This window comes from Dermacentor silvarum, chromosome 10, assembly GCF_013339745.2.
Source record: "Dermacentor silvarum isolate Dsil-2018 chromosome 10, BIME_Dsil_1.4, whole genome shotgun sequence".
Taxonomy (NCBI): Eukaryota; Metazoa; Arthropoda; class Arachnida; order Ixodida; family Ixodidae; genus Dermacentor; species Dermacentor silvarum.
This window is the reverse complement of record NC_051163.1, coordinates 88,211,069-88,232,399: the sequence shown is the minus strand read 5'-3', so window position 1 is coordinate 88,232,399 and position 21,331 is coordinate 88,211,069. Positions and strand designations below refer to the sequence as shown.

At 41.2% G+C, this 21,331-nt stretch overlaps 1 protein-coding gene across 1 annotated transcript in view; it reads right to left on the bottom strand.

The window, feature by feature from the left end:
* Nucleotides 1-463: 463 nt before the first annotated feature.
* LOC125940902 (uncharacterized) overlaps nt 464-21,331 on the bottom strand; it is a 30,266-nt gene continuing 9,398 nt past the window's right edge. The window contains exons 3-5 of the mRNA XM_049657560.1: nt 14,314-14,453; nt 6,140-6,245; nt 464-830 (exon numbers count right to left, since the gene is read on the bottom strand). Coding sequence (XP_049513517.1) covers nt 506-830; nt 6,140-6,245; nt 14,314-14,453 — 571 coding nt within the window. The 3' untranslated portion in view covers nt 464-505. The remainder of the gene's footprint in view (nt 831-6,139; nt 6,246-14,313; nt 14,454-21,331) is intronic.

Below are 21,331 nucleotides of genomic sequence, written 5' to 3'. Positions count from 1 at the left end.
CATCATAGCCCATTTCTTTCTAAAACCGAAAGAAGCTGCGCTTTAGCACATATCAGCGATTTGCTGTAAAACAAAGCATTTATTCAATCACATCTTTCTTTAAAAAACACCGGCATTTTACGTTTTAACGGTCCTTCCGCATAAAGGGAAAAAAGGAAACAAGGGCACTAGGTTCGAGGCCTACAGGAACAAATGTACATAACCAGACTCCAAAATTAAATGCTTGCTGTTAAGGTACGTAGCCACGGGTTGGCACACTGGGCACGTACCCCACCCCCCATAAACATATTTGTTAGTATGGGGCCTACCCAGCCCTCCCTCCATCCTCAACCCCGTCGTCTCCAGTCATGTGGGTGCCTCCCCCAACCCCGAAACACATTTTTGGCTACGCCGCTAATGTGGTGGTTTTGGATATTCAGCTCATTTTTTGGGCGCCGGAAGATCTCGGCAGAGCATAGAATTCATAAGCGCTAGGAATACTAGAAAATTAAAGTAAATATATTCCTTACTGCAATGCGCCAGACAACTCGGTATATGTCCCCAATAGGGTGATCAGGAGGAGAAGCAAGGCACCAAGGGGCAGCATTACAGCAGCACCACTATGTGATGCTGGTGTTGTTGTAGGGTTGCCGTCAGTATCATTAAACTCGAATGTCCTTGGCTTCCAGGTCGAAGGTAAGACATGGGGCACGGTCACACTGTCATGCCAAAAGAATGCCATCAAGGCCACTGTGTACGAGTTGACGACGTGGTCCTTGGCGTACTGGTGCTCTCCCTTCGAGCAGGGTGACAGGACCTCCCGTAGACAAAGACCCAGATTGGATGCAGCTCTGCGGTTATAGAAAATTTTAAAAAAGGTGTAGACATGAAAGCGTTTCGTGAGGAGCGTATTGGTTTGTAAACGCCGTCATTACGTTTCTGACTGCAATGGTAAAATAACTATCTCGGACGAAATGTGTGAACTAATGGTACCGTATATACACTTTCTTAGTGACATAAGCTCGACCGAGTGTCCGCTGAAAAGACAACGACGTACAGTTTAATGATTTAAAGACATGCGTTTTTGCAGCGCGACACCGACAGTGTTGCAGCGCGACACTGTCTCTGCTCGCCGGCGGTCATAGACGATTGCGGCAGGGTCAAGAACATGACTGCTAGCCAGCACTGCGTTGACTGAGCGTAATGTCACAATTGCAAATTACACACCACCGAACACAGTGCAGTTGGATTCAATGACCACCGAAGATTGTTGCTGCTATCGCAGCAGCCACAATCTTTGAAAGTATTTACTATTTCAGTTTCGTTTTTCTTGGCTTCTTCGTTACCGGCCTATGTACATATACAGATGCATGCAAATATAGTATCTACAATATTGCAACAAACTGCAGTGGCAGTGATCTTCCAAACATTTACATTTACACCATTCACTCAATTCCTAATTGTGCAGACTCTGCTCACGCCTACCAAATGCGATAATCCTGTCTCTTAAAGTATTCGGTGCATTGGCGAAGTGCATCCATATTTCAATTGATGAATACGTCTGTCACAACTAAAGAATGAACTGCTTCATTGTATCACCGAAATTATACAGATGTTTCGAACTTTCATTTTAAGCCATAACTGCAATCAAAGACTACTCTACAAGCACAGATTAATCTGATGATACGGCGTTATCCTGCAGAACAAAAAAGTAGCCTGTTCGTTTCGGGCTCATGGGGATCGCTCTGCAACCAAGCCGAATAAGAAAACGTTTGTGTACATTAAATAATTCCCAAGGTAAATAATCCCAGGTGATGAAATATTAGCCAAGAACCCTCCACTGCACCGTCTCCAATGACGTACTACTTTCAGCCGTTAAACCTAAAAAATAATATCATTTTGAAAAACGTTTTAGCGGTGCAAAGGCGAGGATTGTGTTGAGTTTTAGAAGTGCCATGTGCCCTTGGGTTTAAAAACGTATGCAATAAATAAGCCTTGCGATAAATTGAATTGAAAAAAAAACATTTCGGGCACAAGTACTCTCACGATGACTCCAGCTGTCAAAGCGATTATGATTCACGCAATGCAGCCACACACCGTATTGCTGATTACATTTCTACTTAGAATAGGTAGTGCTCATTCGGACATGTCCGTTCATTTGCATATTTGTGACATGCACTATCTCCCGGATCAGCCCACACTGCTGAAACTAGCTCTCTGGGGTCGACTATGACCATGACCGCAAGAATGCGACTGTATGACGACAACTCAGTGATGACGAGGTAACCACGAAGAAGGAATTACGTCCTCGGAACAACAAAGGTGGTAAAACGAGCCTGCCATGACGACAATGGATGATGATTCTGAATTGATGACGATAATATAACGACGACGGTGTGACCACGACAATAGGATGAGGACGATGACATGACACCGATTCTGTGATGACAATAGCATCACGACGGCGGATGACAAAGAATTTATTACGGCGACTGCAAGATGACGACTCAGTAGCGACGTTAGCGCGATAACGGCGGCATAATCACGATGTAATCCCTGCCACATGATTAGGATGGAATGACAAAGAAGGAATTACGTCAGTAAAGTGACTTGGACAGTTTGACAACGGCCGCATGACGACAATGGTAGGCCGTTTCTGCAAGTTATTTATTTATTTATTCCCAATTTCGCCAGTCTCATTTTGAGACCATAGCAGGCGGGCTGTATGTGGGATTTCTACAATAAAGAAATGATCATGTACATATATATAAATATATGTGAATATGTGCAGATTTAAAAGCCAGTTAAATGTAAACATTTACAACAATAATTGTGCCCGCATACTCTAAATTAAAAATACAAAGTAGCATGTTCCGTACACTTTTTACTCTTTACTACGAAATTTAACAATGTTAGAAGGGAAAAATAAATATACACAAGAATAACACAATTCCTTCAACAATACATATTATAAGGGGAACTTGAGATGAATATGGATGCAAACTAATTTTTCTAATCATTTATAACATCATATAATAAGTTAATGAAATCACATTGCCGTACTGTGTTGTCGACGAAGCTAAATTGTTATACTCGAGTACAACAGTGGGGAAGAAGGAAAAGAGACAAGTATAGTTATTACAACGAAACTCATTTAGTGTGCATAGAAGTCTATGACGAGCTATGCGGGATCTAGAAAAAGAAATTATGCATATATTCTTAGTCTGCTGCGTAGTATTTAGTGTGGGATGTTTAGGCGAGCTCATTTTGCTCGAAGCGTCAGTGTTGCAAGTCCTCACAGCGTTAGGCGATGACTAGGTGAATCACTGCACCTATATTTTATGTAAATGAACCAAGTCGCATTTTACTGAATGTTTCCCCCTTTAGTATGTTGGTTTTAGCGTGAGGAAATCATACGACATTAGCATATTCAAAAATTGTTGTCACAAATGTAGTGTAAGCTAAAGGTTTGATGTTAGTGGGTGCCTTCCGGCTACACCTTTTAAGAAAAAAAAAAGAGTTTTCGTAATGCGCCGGAAGTGACGTTGTTGCTTTTTGTTGTTACTTTAGTCAAGGTCAGACGTTAGTGTTAAAGCAATATATCTCTGCTGTTTAGCTCTAGTTATCGTGTCGCCAATAAGGGTGTAGTAAAAATGTGAAGGGTACTATTTGCCGTGGCTGTCAAGCAAATCGTACTACAAAATATCTGAAATAACAGTTGTTCAATACTGAGCCCTGTGAGACTCCTGATGTAATGGGCACATGATCAGATGGTACGTTTTCAGTGACGAGAAATTGTTACAAATTCGGGAAACGATAGGGATGGTATTACAACAGCATGACGATAATGGCATGACGGCGAAGGCGTGACGACGACTGGACGACGAGAATCGAATGACAAAGCTTTGGAATAGGGATATTGAAACGACCAAGCCTACAGACCAAGACCTTGTAGCCTAAACTAGTAGACAACTTGGGTCACTAAGGGTCGGCGCAAGAGGCTAGATACAGTCAAAGTGCCTCAAGCAGGCAAAAAATGCTAATCACATTAAGGTGTGACAACACTCGTCGAGATGAAAACTTTTATATTGGCGGGTGAAATTAGGCTATGGCTGACCCTTATTTGGAACAAAGTATTCATGGTGTTCTTGTGGGTTAAACGCTGAAAAAATTTATGTTAATTGCAATGATTGCTCTTAAAAAGTGACAAATTAGTATTTTCACACCCACATTCGTATATTTGAAACCAATCGCGGTGTCCATAATGTTTCGAAATTTACGCAGGGCAATTAACTATGCGATGAACTAGAATATGCACGTGTAGGATACGTCTTTGGATAGTTATACAGTGTTGCACTAAAAACACAGGCGAACTAGTCATGGTGGCTTACTGGTTTTCCGGCGTCGGCGTCGGCAATGCCTGCCGCGGCCGAGAAAGTCATCTCCAACCACGCAGGCCTTTCAAAAATATTTTACCACTAAAGTTGCTCACACTTTGTCTTGCATTCTTTACAAAGTTATTCCTCGGAATTTTGAGAATAACAGCCCACAAACAATTTTCATGAAACAAAACACCGACAGCGCATGCCTTTTATGCTAAATATTCTCAGGCTGAAATAATAAAGGTGCACGCAATCAAACAAGGTTTGCCGTTTGCCTAATCTCCCCTTTTTCTTGTTTGCTTTGCTCTATCAGAGGGCCGCAAGACGCCTTCATGATGTGACAGTGGTGTTTCACATGACAAGCTTCAACACTGAATGAACCAAGTTCAATTTGAGTTTCTCGCAAGAGGAGATAAAGCTGCGTGACTTCCATTATTAAATTGGCAGAAAGCACGAAACCGGTCAAACTTGAGCATTGGCAGGCTCCCAGATTCACGTGCATGTCCCTCGAAACCTCTTGCCAAATCAGGCCACTCATGCATTTCTTTGAACTCTCTCTTGCAATAGAGTTATTTTTCAACAGCTAGTCTGAGGACGCGACTCGCGTGACATCGTTTTTCAGGGTGTCGTTTGGGAGGACTACCTTCTTTTTCTTATCCTGTCGACCAACAGCTAACACTCTGCTCACAATGTGTTAGTGTCAACAGTGCGTGACACAACAATTAGTGACAGTGCAGGTCATGCCTTGTGTTGTGATTTAAACATTAGGTTAACTTTAGCTGATATTTGATTTTACTTCAAATCTGAGTACCACACACAGCGGGAAAAGCAACGCACTGCTCTGACCTCAGTGAATGTTAACTGATGGTGGGATTGTTCTGGCGCTCCATTATCAAAGCTTTAAGCAGAACAATAGCAAGGTATTTGGAAATACATATTTTTCATAACGTATTTTTGATGTAAACAAGGAATACCACACAAGTCACATGTATTTATTTAAAGACAAGATAATGATTGGGAAAATGAAAGTTGTTAGTTTCCGTTTACTCAAGCCTTGTGTATCGTGCAAATTATAGCCTGTAACTTCTGAACGGTAAAATGTTGAAGTGTGATTTGCTTGTTATGGGTAGAGTAGTGCATGAAGTTTCGTAAAACTTATGAGAGTTGCATTTTTAAAGTAAACTGGTGTTTGAACGGTGCTCTTAGCCTTAAAAATAAAATATAAGGCCTTTTTTAACAGTTGATAACGCTTTTTGGCTCATAACAAACATATAGCTGTACTATACATATGGGTAAATTCATCTAATAATCTTGCGTTTGTATTGTTGCTTTTAAAGAATAAATGGTAAATTTTAAGTCAATGCAATTGTACTTTTTTCCTTCGTGTGCTCTTACATTTTAACACCAACAAGTTACGTGAGCACTCCTTAGTGTCAAAGATAATGCTTCGCGGGAAAAATTTCACTGTCAGTGTATTCTACACACCTACGATAGACACCTATACCTAGAAGGATACGTTGGCTGCATTGATTACTCACTTTTAATTACAACCTTTTCTTCTGGACATTAAAATATTACAAAAATCTACTTGCCGCATCTTTAATCTACTAGTGCTTCGTTTGCGGTGACACTTGACTCAAAAAACTTCATACGTTAGGATTTCTGTTTTCGTTACAAACGGCTTGCACTAACGCTAGTGACAGTATTAAAAAAATGTCACTGTGACTTGCATCATTGCCTAACTGCCCAAAAAGTAATCTTGATTTCAGCCTACTTACTTGGCGTTATTGCGAGCATTCTCAACCGTTGGCTCTAAGACAAGGCTAATGCGGCACTTTTGCAGCAATGAAGTTGTGTCGATGCAGGAGTTCAGTATGCCCAGTGCTGTTGGTGATGAAAATGAATCCATAAGTTCAATTACCTTTCAGAATACGGTCATACATTTATTGCAGCGTAAGCTGAATTGTGTTTAACAATATATAATAAAATGTGATTACCAACAAGACAACTTCAAAACGAAAACAGAAAATATTTGAAACTAGAGCATAGAATCGTCCCAAGAATAGTAGTACCTGTTTTTATTTTGGATTGTTATGACACCTAAATATACCTCCTGAAAGTATAGACATACGATTGCACCCGGCAACATAATGGTGCGTGCAATCGTATGTGTATAACTTCCGGATATATATTTGCTGACATTGCTAATTACTATTGATATGCTAATTGGCAATTGATATTTCTTATGTATTGCTAATTAAAATTCATAAATCAATGCACACTTTCAATATACGTTACATGTTTCATAAATATGGTTATGATTGGACCGCATGTCATAAGTACGCCATTATGGCTGGACTCTGGCACAAAAACAAAAAAAAACCTTTTAGAGGTCAATCTCCGGGTCTTCTTTGATAAAATACAGAACTTAAAAATTGCTGGCGTTAAATAATATAATCTGCGCGTGAAATATTTTGTTCCCAAACCTGAAGTATATTAGATAGCTTCATCATGAAGTGCACATTTGGGGACAGAGAAAAACCTTCACAGAAATTTGCAAATAATAGTGATTTCTGCTCTCCTTCAGTGAAGTTGAGTGAGTCAAAAATTGATAAAGCAAATTTTTTACTAAACTCACTTATTTGCTACCTAAAAAGGTACTTGCGCACAAACACAAAAAAGGGACGTGGCACAGCGTAATTGCACGTAGGCTTATACTACAGTTCACCTTTATTTATTGATATTGTAGAAAAAATTTTATGAGAACTTAATAAATAACGGCTTTCTGGTTAACTGCATGCATTGATTACTGCAGCAACTTAACAGGAAGATGTGCTAGGGGAACAACTCCGACTTGTCAATATATGCAGAACTGTTTACATAATAAAACTGGGTCAAGAGAACTAAAACTTGTTGCATTTCGGAGAACAACGCTAATTATAGAGGCTTCAGGAAGCCATGTCATCTCTTTTTGCCTGTAGTTTATATATATATATATATATATATATATATATATATATATATATATATATGTACACACATTTTGCAGGAACCCGATAAAATCAAAGAAAATTGAAGCACAGTATATCCAAAGGAATTGCTCAGTCGCCATAGATCTAACTCTTTTTATAGAGACACCACGTGTTATAAAAGACCAAGCGAACTATTTTAATTTACGTGTTGGAAGCTTACGTCCGATTGTTACAATGTTTACGAAGGTTCTGAGAATGTCCCACTTAGGAACCCATAGTATGTGACAGAACTGTGGAATGTCTGCAGGAGTAATGTAGCAAAATATGAAGCCTACACATTTGTGATATCGTGCATGTTTCTTGCCAAGTTACAGTGTTGTAAACTTGACACTTGCGTTTAATTTTTTTTCCACTTTCTAAACAACTTTCTCGTCCACACAAGTCATCTGAACTCGGCGATCGCGAGTCTTCAGGATTTTGCGCGACATTACGAAAACCTCAACGAATTAGGTGAAGCGATTTGACGGAAAAATGATTTCTTTCTCTCCATGATTAAAGCTCCTGAGCAAAAGCTTTGTCTGGACAACATATCTCAGTACTTCCTCTACAGGGTACGTGTAACTTATAGTGGGGGCCACAGTAAATTACACGTTAACGTTGAATATTGGAATGGCCGGGCCATGTCCAAGCAAGAAGAATGCTTAAAAAAGCAAATATCTAATTTTGGTAACATATTCTGCTTTTGTTAACGCCTTTCTTATGCTTGAAAAGTTGAATAAATATTGACTGTCTCTGTATTATTGGGTATTTTTGGAACTTGTGCAACCTGTTTGCTGTGAAAGAGTTACGATTTTTAAGCAAGATGTACCGAGAATAAATGAAATAAGAACCATTTCCTAAAGTCTTATCTGTCTTTTTTTCTATTTTCTTATGTTTTCGGTTTCTACATTTGTGACCCCTTGTTTGCTATGTTGAATCCTTCAGCAAATTCCTTTTTTGTTCGCTCTTACAGTTGTACGTGAATTTTTAAAAGGAGCGATAACAATCGCTACTTTCGTTACCTCTGCTTTTTAACAACGAAGCTGCTTAAGCAGCAGTAATGTGTGGTTCGTATCAAGAAACTGCCGCGCCGTAGCAATGACAACCAAGAGGGCGGCGCGGCGCATGCGCACGCGGTCTTCTCCTCGCCAGTTCCTTCCCTTCCCGACCCCCGCCTCTCTTCTCTCCGCGGTGCGTTGAGCCAGGAGAAATAGGACGAGGCGAAAGCTTGCAAAGCTCCGAGCAAAGCTCAAGACACAGCGAAGCTGGCTGATTGATTGCGTCTCTTGGTTGTTGCTAGGTCGAACTTGGCTACGTCGAGGTTAAACTTGGTTGTAGCTAAGCCAATGCTCGTGTACGTCATCTGTGTTAGTAGTGGAAAGGCTGAGGTAGCACTCGAAAGGTGCGCGGTGGTAGCATGATGGTGCGGAGGAGCATGCCGTCATACCAGCTGTGGCGACGGCGATAAGGCGTTATGGCGCGGTGCACCTGAACAATGGAAGATCCGACGTGTAGTGGGAATGAATGCTACGCGAAGAATTTTGCTCCACCAGGTGGAGCAAAATGGAGCAAACTGGACCAACTGGAGCAAACGTTGCTCCACGAAGTGGACGGCATGGTTGTACGACAGCACATGCTTGCTTTCCGGTTTAGTTTAAACAAAGACCCCCGAATGCAATGCGCAAATTTATAGCCCCCCCCCCCCCCATTTTATTATCCACTTCACAAAATCTTCGCTTTACATAGACGCTAGTATGTGCACTGCATCTGCGTATTTTCTTTTATTGTAGAACGTGCCTGAATATTTATATATAATATAATTATATATAGATATATGATACGAGCAATAAATAGAGGACAAATAGCTTAGAAATTATATCTATACCAGGTATGATATTTTATAAACACCCGTACGACGCTGTCCTGATCATGTCACATCATTCCTGTGGACATGCTGATTTGTAGCAGATGGATATATATTTGTCGCATTGTGTTGTGTACATCCGCAATACTTCCCATTGAAGTAATTGACTTGATTAGATGGAGTTTCCCTACAAGCAGCCGGTGGTTTCTGTTTAATCTTCACATAAAACTGAGTTTCGTTCCACGAAACAGAAAACCTTTAAAACGTCTGGAAACGACTACAAATGGATATAGGCGTCATGGTCTATGACAAGACTGCAAATAGAATTTCTTCTAAACATAGCCTAAGTGCCTGAAATATACTAGTATATGGTCTATTTGCGGTAACAATTCATTAGTACTGTTACCATAGTCTATTTAGCTAAACGCATTCAGAATGTCTAATTCAAGAACTTTTTGAGGTGTTTTTGTCTAAAAGTGCATAAAATGCATACGGAATGTTAAGTTTACGGTTACCGTCGGCGTTAATGAACAACAGACGCCACAGGTAAACGAACTCGTAAGAAGCAACATAAGAAGCTGGCTTCATTGTTGAATAATTCTATACCGGAACTTCGACAATCAAAGGCGTTTTATCGTTTTCAACCCAGGGCGCACACACACCTGGAAACAATTATTTCATGCTCGCGCAGCACGCAGGGGTTGACAGCAGGAGCGAAACGCCGGTGTCAAAGTGATCGCATCACGGTGGCTGTGATCGCCGCGGTGTCACAGCCACCGTGGTGCGATCACTTTGTTGGTAGTCCTGTAGACAGGCTCTAAACTTGCCAGACATCCAATTTCGATCTCGCAGCACTGGGCAGCAGGAAGTTCATGGGTTGGTACGTTGTGCTAGTTGTGTGCCGTTCTAAGCTGTTCTATACATTTATTTGATATCAACTACAGTCATTTAGCTGTGCCGACGCTGTTTACCATGTGTTTTGCATCAGTGCTTTGCGACATCGGCTGCATTGTGCATTTTCGCCGATGGCTTCGTTATCGATGTGCCTTTGTACATCGCACGTTTGGATAGCACTTTTTCCGGTTAGTGAAATACTTTGCACTTTGTTTTTCGTCGACAACTTCCGAATTTTTTTATGTGTTAACCGCGAAAATTATTCATGGTTCGGCTCTGCTGCCTTGGTGTTTTTTTTCAGCTTTATTTCTATACAAGGGTTCTGCTTGTTTATAGCTTTATGGTTAAAGTAGCATGAAATAAACGAAGTGAGTGCTTTCAGAGTAATCACGCTGCCAATAATGAGCCAGACTATATTCGCCCTATATTGTGTCATTTTGTTCTTGCATAGGTACGTTACAGCATTGCGCGCGCACGCACACATGTGTCATTATACAGCTTGTAGCCTTGCCACAATAACGCTTACTTGTTTTAGATAATGTCATATGCAATCGGCTGCTGATCTAGAATTGCGCTGGTGTTTTATTATAAATTGCTTCAAACCTTGGAGCATAGTGCGTGCTTCGCTGGGAGTGCTTCGCTGGTGGTAGAACCATCAGCCAAGTACTGATGGTTCATCAGAACAGGCACTATGCTGTAGGTTTCAACAGTGTGCCGAACTGCTTTGCAAAAATTTGTCATAACTCTAATTTTGATGTTCTTTGTTCTCTGATGTTCTTTGTCATATGTTTCAATAATATAAATCAGAGGTGTTATCAGAATTTAGCAACTTATTTTTCTTGGCCCTCTCGTTAAACCTTTTGCTAGGTGGACCATTACTTGAATACAGCTTTTTGTGTGTGGTGGCTTATCAACTGCTAGTCAATGGAGATGCTCAAAATTACCTGAGGGTATAGATGCACCGATGAACTTGCAACCTCTGCAAATCACTTTTCACTTTCTGTCGTAACTAGTATGTTAACACTTCTAAGACAGGGGGCAATGTTCTCGTTTCATCACATGATGAGATACTTTCAATTTTGTATGAGGTATCTGCCAAGGTGACGTGTTATTGGCACGGGGTATTGCCCTAAGCTAATTAGGGTCTGATGTAAATATATCAACAAAAATAATTGACCCAACCCCATAAGCATTGCATTGTAATACTGCATCACCAATCCTTCGTGTGATACCTGTTTAACATGTACTATGGCTTGTTTAAGTATGCAAAAAGGCGACAGCCAGACAGTGCAAATGCCAAACTTGCTTTTGGTTTAATATAAAATGTTCTTCTTCTTCTTCTTCTTTCTGGGGTTTTACGTGCCAAAACCAGTTCTGATTATGAGGCACGCCGTAGTGGAGGGCTCCGGATTAATTTTGACCACCTGGGGTTCTTTAGCGTGCACTACAACGCAAGCACACGGGCGTTTTTGCATTTCGTCTCCATCGAAATGCGGCCGCCGGGGCCGGGATTCGATCCCGCGACCTCGTGCTCAGCAGCGCAACGCCTTAGCTGACTGAGCCACCCCGGCGGGTAATATAAAATGTTATTTAACTTTTTATACACGCTAGCAGATCATTTAGCTGCAGAATGGTTAACTGTTTCAAACTGATTATATTTTGCAGAGACGCTCTCAGACTTATTTTACAAGTTGATAAGTGCCTTTGTAGCCACGAAACACCATCTATTATTTTGGAGGCACTTCTCTGTCTGACTCTGCTCTGAATTTTAATAACTATGTGCCAGGAAACATACCATTAATTTTAAGCATCATCACATACATACCTTAAGAGCCTAGTACTTTAAGACAAATGAGGGCTTAAATTTATTTTTACTGTGAGTCAAACTTCTTGCTTAGCACATATTGCTAACTGAAGTTCCAATTCGCGTATTCTCATTTCCTCTGTCGCTTTTTTCCTAGTCTGTGCAGGTTTTGCTTGCCTGTGTCTACAAGAACCTTCAAGCGTGAGCTGCGACAGGAAGCATTTGTGGGCAGCTAGCTCTCTCATACAAAGACTGGCCTGCTATGGCTGCGGCAGCAATCATCTTCAAGATCCATCCATGGCCACCTTTTCTGCTATTTTTCATAGTAAAGGTACTGGAAGTTGGGCGAGTTGGTAGCTATTCATCTTGAAACTGCAGCGCACACACAAGAAACGACCACACAAAGCAAATGTGACAGGCGCTGACTTGCAACTCAGTTTATTTTTGGAGGGAAATTACACACATATAGAAACCCAGTCTGACTAAAGTGAGCATGTCCAAGAGCATGCGGAATAGAAATAAAAAATAAAATTATAAAGACATTTCTAGAATATATATATATATATATATATATATATATATATATATATATATACAGAACTTCTACGTATCTTCACAACATCAGGTGGCACTCAAAAAGGCAAATTCTTGGTCAGTTAGGGCTATAGATGGCTCACTTACGCACATATCAGCACGCTTTTGCTATGGAAGGCCTCGCTTATTTCGCGTGGTAGTTTGTTTCTATGCGTAAACAAAATCATGGTATCAGAATAGACAGGTTTACAATGACAGCTTTTGCAATGGTTGGCTAGGTGTAAGTGGTTATCTCTGTCGAGTGAATTTTTATGCTCTATTAGACGAGTATGAACACACTGGCCGCTCTGGCCAATGTAAACATTACCGCAAGTTACTGGCAACATGTATACTACAGCAACTTTGCATTTTACGAGCTTGGAATTTTCTTTTAAAGCGCAGACACACTTATTCTTGCTAGTTTGGTCAATTATTTTGGACACTGCTTGACATATTCGTTGTAGCTTATCAGGGGCAACGAAAACAACGTGAACACCTAACCTGCTGGCAAAGTTCTTTATTTGCCAACTGAGTTGCGAGTCAGTGCCTGTCTGTTACCTTTGCCTTGTGTCCTCGTTTCTTGTGTGCACGCTGCAGTTGCAAGATAAATGCTATTTGCCACTCTTGTTAATTACACGTTCTGTATCTTGTCTCATTTATTAGGTAGTTTTACTGTGTCACATGTTGTGAAGTAGATGTTTTGCAGCATTTGAGCTTTTAATCATGTCCTATACAGTGCTCTACATGAAAAGCTCATCGTACAGTGTGTGTAAAAAATAAGAGCATATTGTAATTTATCTTTCAGTTCTGGCAACATGCAATATGCAATGAATTATCTAATGAATGGTGTGCTGAAGAACTGGCCATCATTTCTGCTTGATGCTCTGCAAGAACATGGTGATACTTAACAAGGGGCACTCACAAAGTAAGTTACAATTTACTTTTGAATGAGGCACGGACATCACAAGAAAATATTTGTATTGCCGGATAGAGTGGTGTGCAGAGTTATTGTCCAGATGTGAACCATTCATTATTTTTAAGAATTCATTGTAGCACAGCATTCTGTTTCGTATACTTGTGTAATGCTATTCTGCCAACTGTAACTGAAACTAAGATGTCTTCTCTCCCTGAACCGCAGCATAACCGAAGGAAATGTTTGAATACTAGAAGCTATTTCAGTTTACAGGACACCCAGCTGGGCAAAGTTTCATCGACAGCGATGTGTTTCATGCAGAGGTGACATCCTTGTTTCAGTCAGAGGGCACATTGGCATTACATCGGCGTTGGTATATATATATATATATATATATATATATATAATTGTGGCAGGCGGCATTCAATTTATTGGTCTAAGCAAAACCCACTAGTCGACTAACTGGCCTGTGCTACACTATTTCCATGGTTCACATCTGCAAAAAAACTACCTGTGCATCACTCTATTCGACAATATATTTTCTTTCTGACATCCGTGCCTCATTTACAATAAATTAGTAACTGTAGACAAACCTCGTGTTAATGTAGCCGCTGCCAAACAAATTTGATGGAATGTCTAATAAAATTTTTCAGTTGTTCTTGTTAACATGTCCGTTAGCCAACTTTTAGCGTAACGTTAGCTGGGCTTACGGAAGTACTTTTAGGCTGCTACGGGTACAAAATGTCTTCATCAAGACAGCGACTAGACTTCTGAATTAGCCGTTCAAGACATCTTTTGTAAATCAAATAGCTGCTTCCGTGTTTTGTGGGTTTGAAGTATATTTCCATTAGAAGTAAGAAAACGCGTGCCCAGTGCATACGCGATGCTCTTACTTTCGCATTTGGCGCGATCCACAAGATGTCTTTGCACTACCTGGTAGCCGTGTTCTTGTACTTGGAAATGCCTTCCAACATCTTCGCTACATCCGGCATAGAAGAACGTGCAGTTTGATACAGGCGGCAACTTTTTTTTCCTGAAATAAAATTTGCATTAGGGAATATTCTGTAGCATGTTAGCGCTTAAAATGAAACGCAATCATGCTTTATTAACATTTTTAGAATACTTGTTTTCATTCGAACAAGCAAGAAAAAAGTCTGACTAGTGAATATCTCATTCGCTCACACAAGGGAGACAAGATGTAGGAAGTAGAAAGATTATCAGCGCTATTATTAAAATTGTGACATCCACTGCTGACATAACAATTAAGAGAACATAGGCGAGCTGAAGAAAGTCATTAAGGCTTAAGGCCTAAGTCCTAAAGAAAGTCATCGAGTGTACTTAGATAAAGTATAGAAAACACCACATCCAAAGCTGATTATCAACATCAGCATCATGATCAGCCTATTTTTCTGTCCACTGCAGAACGAAGGCCTCTCCCAGTGATCTCCAGTCATCCCTGAGTTGCACTAGCTGATTCCAAATTGCGCTTTCACACTTCTTAATTTTATCTCCCCACCCGATTTTCTGCCATCATTGACCGCGATTCCCTTCCCTGTACCAGTTCTGTAACTTTTCATTTTCATTTTCATTTCATTTCAGTTATTATACCCTCAATACCACAAAGTATTACTAAGGGGAGGGGGGTAATAAAGAAAGAAAGGTTACAAAACAAAGAAAAGAAAGGCAGCAAGTGACGTAGTCATAGTCACCGAAGCGATGGTGTCAATTATGGCCGTACGGAATTGTGCGTGGTCTTCAATGCAATGAACGCGCCGGGAAGGTGGTTCCATTCCTGACAGTTCCTGGGCGCAAAAGACACATGACAAGCCCTAGTGCAGCACTTCGAAACTCAAACTTTGTGGTGATAATCCATGCGAGGAGATATGCATGTTGGGATGAAATAAGATAATCGTGCAAAGATTAATTATGGAAGTACATTTTATGAAATAGAGCTAGGCGAAAGCATTTCCGGCGAGTACAATGCGGTGGAAGCTGCAGGATGTTTTTGATAGAAGTTACGCTTGCCGTACGGTTATAATTTGTTAAGATGAAACCTGAGGCATTACTTTTTAACACGTTCGAGAGCCTTCGTTAGTGTCTCGGCATATGGGTCCCAAATTTTACTTCTAATAAAGTCTTGTACAAAATTAACTTTAATGATGACGGAGCGGAAGAGAAGTTTCGACGGATATATCTTAACATGCGTTTAAGTTTTATTGGTAACTCTAATGGTCAACCTGTTATCTACCTTACGCATTACACGGCCTTTGGTATACTATTTTATTAATACGATTAGCATTCTTAGGATACTTTACGCGCTTTCTAGGGTCAGTAGATCTAACCTGTTAAACTTGGGTTACTGGGAAGTTCGAGGTCTAATGAGTAAGGCACTAGGCTGCTGTATCCGGATTCGAAACGGACCGTTGGACATGCTTTGTTGCGATTAGAATTCTTTGGAAACTCCACTCAGCGGTATTTATGTCTTTATACACCTTTAACGCTAGTGCCATTTACAGAAATAATCAGTCAGCTAAAAGCCTGACGGCACCTGTTTACAATGAATTGCTGAAGAGCATCGTCTTAGCGGTCTCGTTATGTGTTTCTACATTTCAAAACAGGCATGTAGAAAGGAATAACTGGCGTCAGAAAATTTGTTCAGTTTACCTGATTACGTACGGGGGCCCACGAAACGTGGCCCTGTGTGCAGCCAACCTGTCAAGTAGCTGGGCGGCTTAAAATAAAGCTCCACCATTCCACTCGATAAAGCGGTATGCCTTGCCTCTGTTGCTAAATTGACTATGCATTCAATAGTGGGTTGCGCAAACCGTGAATCGGAACCGTCCAATGAAAAAAGTCCGCTGCAGTTTGTCGTCCCGCAGGGGTTGGATGGGGTGCCGTGCTTGGCGATGCAGCATCGGTAATCTCATAAATTATATAAATAATTTTACGTCGGTTATTCAGCTTTCGTGGCCAGTTCTGAATTAAAGGAACTGTAACTAGACGTTTATGATAATTCCGTCCAAACCAACAATATAAGCATGTGGCGTAAAAATTGTAATTTAATTATTGTCCTCAGTTCAGTTAGTGAATTGATTACATTGTTCTTTTTGCCCATAGTTTCCGCCTGGACGGACAATGCATGTGTTTCACATAATGAGACCGAATTTTGTAGATTTAAAAAACAAAAGGCCCTGGAATAAAAACACACTCTAATAACCTGAAGAATAATGATTTAAAATGATAGCACAAGTGCTCCTTCAAAACAGCTGGTTATGTCGATAATGGCAAACGTGGTGCAGAATATACAGATCGTTTCACCTAATTTGGGCCAAAGTTTAAAAATATGCAAATGCTAGGTGGCTGGACAGAACCAGGGTAACTTTGTTTGCCGTCGCTTAGAGATGCTCAGATTTTATTTTGCATTCCGCCTAATTCGATAATTAGTACTAAATATTTACACAACTGCTCAATTATTAAAATTCGGTGAAAAGGGTCAATCACAAAATTGTAGAGCAACATGATAAACTCCCGATACAGCTTTCTTTTCTTCAATACGTGATACGTAAAAGTGTTTTTCCGAACGTGAAAGACCGCCTCGAATACACGCCAAGTGCCTCGAGTGGCCAGTCGCGCGGTAATTTTGCGTGTGTTCGCGGGCTTCTTTCACACTCGGAAAAACTTTTATGTACCACGTATTGAGCAACAGAAAGCTGTATCGGGAGTTTTTCTTTTGCTCTACAATTTTCTCATGGACACTTTTCGCCTAATTTTAATAATTGAGAACTTGAATAAATAAATAAGACTAATTATCTAATTAGGCGGAAAGCAAAAATCAATCTGAGTATTTCCAAGCGATGGCAAAGAACAATAACCTGGATCCGTCCAGCTACGTGGCATTTGCATATAGTTAATGTCTGGCCCAAGTTAAGTGAAAGACCTTCGGCAACCTTCGGTTTGCAGATGACATTGTCCTATTCAGCAACAATGGGGACGAATTACAACAAGTTATTCAGGACTTAACCGAGAAAGTGTAAGAGTGGGGTTGTAGATAAATATGCAGAAGACAAAGATAATGTTGAATAGCCTGGCAAGGGAACAAGAATTCGGGATCGCAAGTCAGCCTCTAGAATTTGTAAAGGAGTATGTTTATCTAGGTCAATAGTCACAGGAGACCTTGATCATGAGAAGGAAATTTTCAGAATAAAATTGGGTTGGAGTGCATACGGCAGGCATCGCCAAATGCTGCCTGGGAGTTTACCAATGTCGTTGAAAAGAAAACTGTACAATCATTGCATTCTACCGGTACTAACATATGGCGCAGAAACTTGGAGGATAACAAAGAAGCTCGAGAACAAGTTAAGAACCGCACAAAGAGCGATGGAAAGAAAATTGTTAGGCATAACGTTAAGAGACAGGAAGAGAGCAGCTGTGTGGATCAGAGAGCAAACGGGGATAGCCGATATTAGAGTGGAAATTAAGAGAAAATAATTAAGCTGGGCAGGGCCATGTAATGCGTAGGATGAATAACCGGTGGACCATTAGGGTTACAGCATAGTTACCAAGAGAATGGAAGCCCAGTCGAGGACGGCAGAAAACTAGGTGGGGCGATGAAGTTAAAAAATTTGCAGGGGCAAGTTCGCAATCAGCTAGAGCAAGACAGGGGTAATTGGAGACCGCAGGGAGAGGTCTTCGTCCTGCAGTGGACGTAAATATACGTTGACGATGACGATGATGAAGTGAAAGACCCTGTATAGCTGCCATATATCCTGTTGACGTCGTCTTTAGGGTTGCTACAACCTATGTGCAGCTATCAAGGGCATCACAGATCCCCACATAAGACTCAAACGTGAGGGGCCTCCAGAATAATCCAGAGATTGAACATCGGCATTAGCAAAACAGGAGTGGTTTTGTGGGCGCCGCTTTCATGCGCAAAACTTTAGATAGAAGCTGCTTCTACAGGGAAGTACAGAGACCCACGAGCATTAAAAACACAAATTCGTATCCCAGTTAATATAGCATTGTCCATCATGTCAGGTTAAGGTTATCTTGCCGCCAGGCTGTTAATGCACCTTGAAGCGTTGGGAAGCTGTATATGCGGGCTTTTACTTTGTCCGGAAATAACTAGATCTTCCGCCAACTCGATATTTCGAAAAAATGGTAGCCATAATTTTTGCATACTCTGGCAAATTTTTAAGTCACGGGGTAAATGAATATTGCGAAAGCATTGCTCATGCTTGTTTAGGGGAACTATGTAAAACTCTGACAATATTTCCCCGCTTTGTTGGCAGAGCCAAAGGTGGCAGCGATTTATTATTTAAGGAGATTAGAACCACTTTCTGGGTTATGTTTAAGATATATTAAAGTGCGTTTGGACAATGAAATCTCTAAAGAAAATTACTCATACAACTGTAGCTCATTGCTCAAGAGCTTTACAAGCGCATTTCATGAACCAACAGGAACTTTGCAAAAAATAAACATTTCGGCTTAACTGTTTGCTCAAAAAATGTTACGCTTATGCTAAAGTGGTGGAAATAAGCAATAGTTACACTTCATACCCCGCACGAAATTATGAAAAAATGGAATGCCGATATGTATCACGCAAATTACGGAACATAAAATTCTAAAATTTCAGTTGCCGTCAATGCTCAATTAACTGGCTGCATATTACGACGATATCACTTCCGTCTTCTTCAAATGTTTGCGTATGGTATGGTATGGAGAACTTTATTGAGTCCTGAAGGTCAACCCTGGGTTGACGCGGGCCGCTCCCACGTTGGGACTGTCAGGCCGAGCCCTTCAGCCACATCGCGGGCCTTCTGGACTGCCCGTAATTGGTCAGAGAGTGATTCACTTCGTAGCATTTGCCGTCACCATTCTTGTTCCTTGTCACAGTCTGCGAAGGCCGCGGGGCACTGCCAAAGCATATGGTCAAGAGTAATGATGCCATTGCATTTATTACAATTGGTTTGAATTTCCCTCTCCGGATAGATCCTGTTAATAAAATATGGACTTGGGTATGTCCTTGTCTTTAGCAAACGTAATGTGACCGCTTGGGCTCTGCAAAGTTTACTGTGTGGCAATGGGTATTCCCGTCTGCTTAAATAATAATGTTTCATGATTTCGTTATATGTTAATAATCGATCCCTGTGTTCCCCATGTGAAGTGTAAGCTGCTCGGTCTTGAAGAGCACGGCTAGAAAGTTGTCGTGCTGCTTCATTTGCCACCTCATTGAGGTTTCTCCGAGTTCCGTCCACCACCCCCAGATGTGCAGGAAACCAGCGAATTTCGATCCTCTCACTGTTGACCTTGTCTAGTAACTTGGTTGCTATCCGTGTCACATATCCGTTAGTAAAGTTGCGTATGGCTGTTCTAGAGTCACTGTAAATATGTGTCCACCGATTTGCCCGGATGGCTAAGGCGATGGCTACTTGTTCTGCTACTGTTGGGTCCTTTGTATAGACGGTGATGGCATCCCGTATGTTACCTTGAGTGTCTATAACAACGCAGGTATACGCATCCTTATTTTTAACCCAGGCAGCGTCAACGAATACCGCCTGCTGCTTATGTTGATCTATGTCTTGAAGGAGTGCCTTGGCTCTTGCCTTCCGTCTCTCGAGGTTATGTGTCGGGTGCATGTTCCTAGTGAACGGGGTGGTCTTAATTTTTTCTCGTAGTCCCGCTTGCAATTCTGTTAATAGTTCTCCTTTGTTGGTTTGGTTGTTACTTTCTACGCCTATTTCTTCAAGTAGCGCCCTTCAAGGTTGTGTCCTCATTAGTCTCTCTTGGTGGGCCACCTGTTGAGCCTCAGCTATCTCTTCTAGCGTGTTATGCAGCCCTAGGCGCAATAATCTATCATTGGCACTGCTGATGGGAAGTCCTAGTGTAGCCTTTATAAGTCGTCTGAATAAAGCGTTTAGCTTGTTCTTATCAGCCTGTGTCCATTGTAGCATGCCTGCCACGTACGAGAAGTGGCAAAATGCGAATGCATGTACCAATCTTATGGCACTGTCTTCTCCTAGCCCCTTATGCTTATTTGTAATTCTACGCAGAAGTCTAATGACTTCTTCAGACTTCTTAGAGATATGTTGTATCTCTTGTGATTAGATCCATTCGCTTCCAGGAGAAGGCCTAGCACCCTAATAGTCTCCACCTGCCTGATTGGCTCTCCATTCTTGGCGTATATGTCAATGCGGGGTTCTTCCTCTGGGATATATTCGTTCGGCTTGCGCCCACGCTTACTGCTCCGTAGTACCAATAGTTCTGATTTTTTAGCAGAGCAGTTCAGTCCCATACCCTCAAGTATGGTTTCCACTACATAAATGCTTTCCTGTAGTTTGGTCTCTGTTTGTCCCATATTACCTTCAGCACTCCAGATTGTTACATCATCTGCATATATTGCAAAGTAGATACCTTCAATCTGCGCGAGACCTCGAGCCACTTTTGACATTGCCAAACTAAATAACATGGGAGATAGGACAGACCCTTGTGGTGTCCCATGATTCCCAAGTTCCAGGGTTGTCGATTGGAGTTCGTCTAACCTGAGACAAGCAGAACGGCAACCGAGAAAGGCTTTGACTATATTGTGCAATCGCTTACCCAATCCCATCTCCGAGAGGATATCCAATATGGCCTTGTGTTTGATGCGATCAAAGGCTTTTTCTACATCTAGGCCTAGGAGAGCTCTCGTATGTAGCGGGCTAGCAAGAATAAGGTGATGTTTGATTAAAAGCATTGCATCTTGAGTCGAAAGTCCAGGACGGAAACCGATCAGGTTATGCGGAAGAACATTTCTGTTCTCTACATACTTAGTCAGTCTATTAAGTATGACATGCTCCATGGTTTTGCCCAGACATGATGTTAACGATATGGGCCTTAGGTTATCTAGATTGAGTTGCTTGCCTGGTTTGGGAA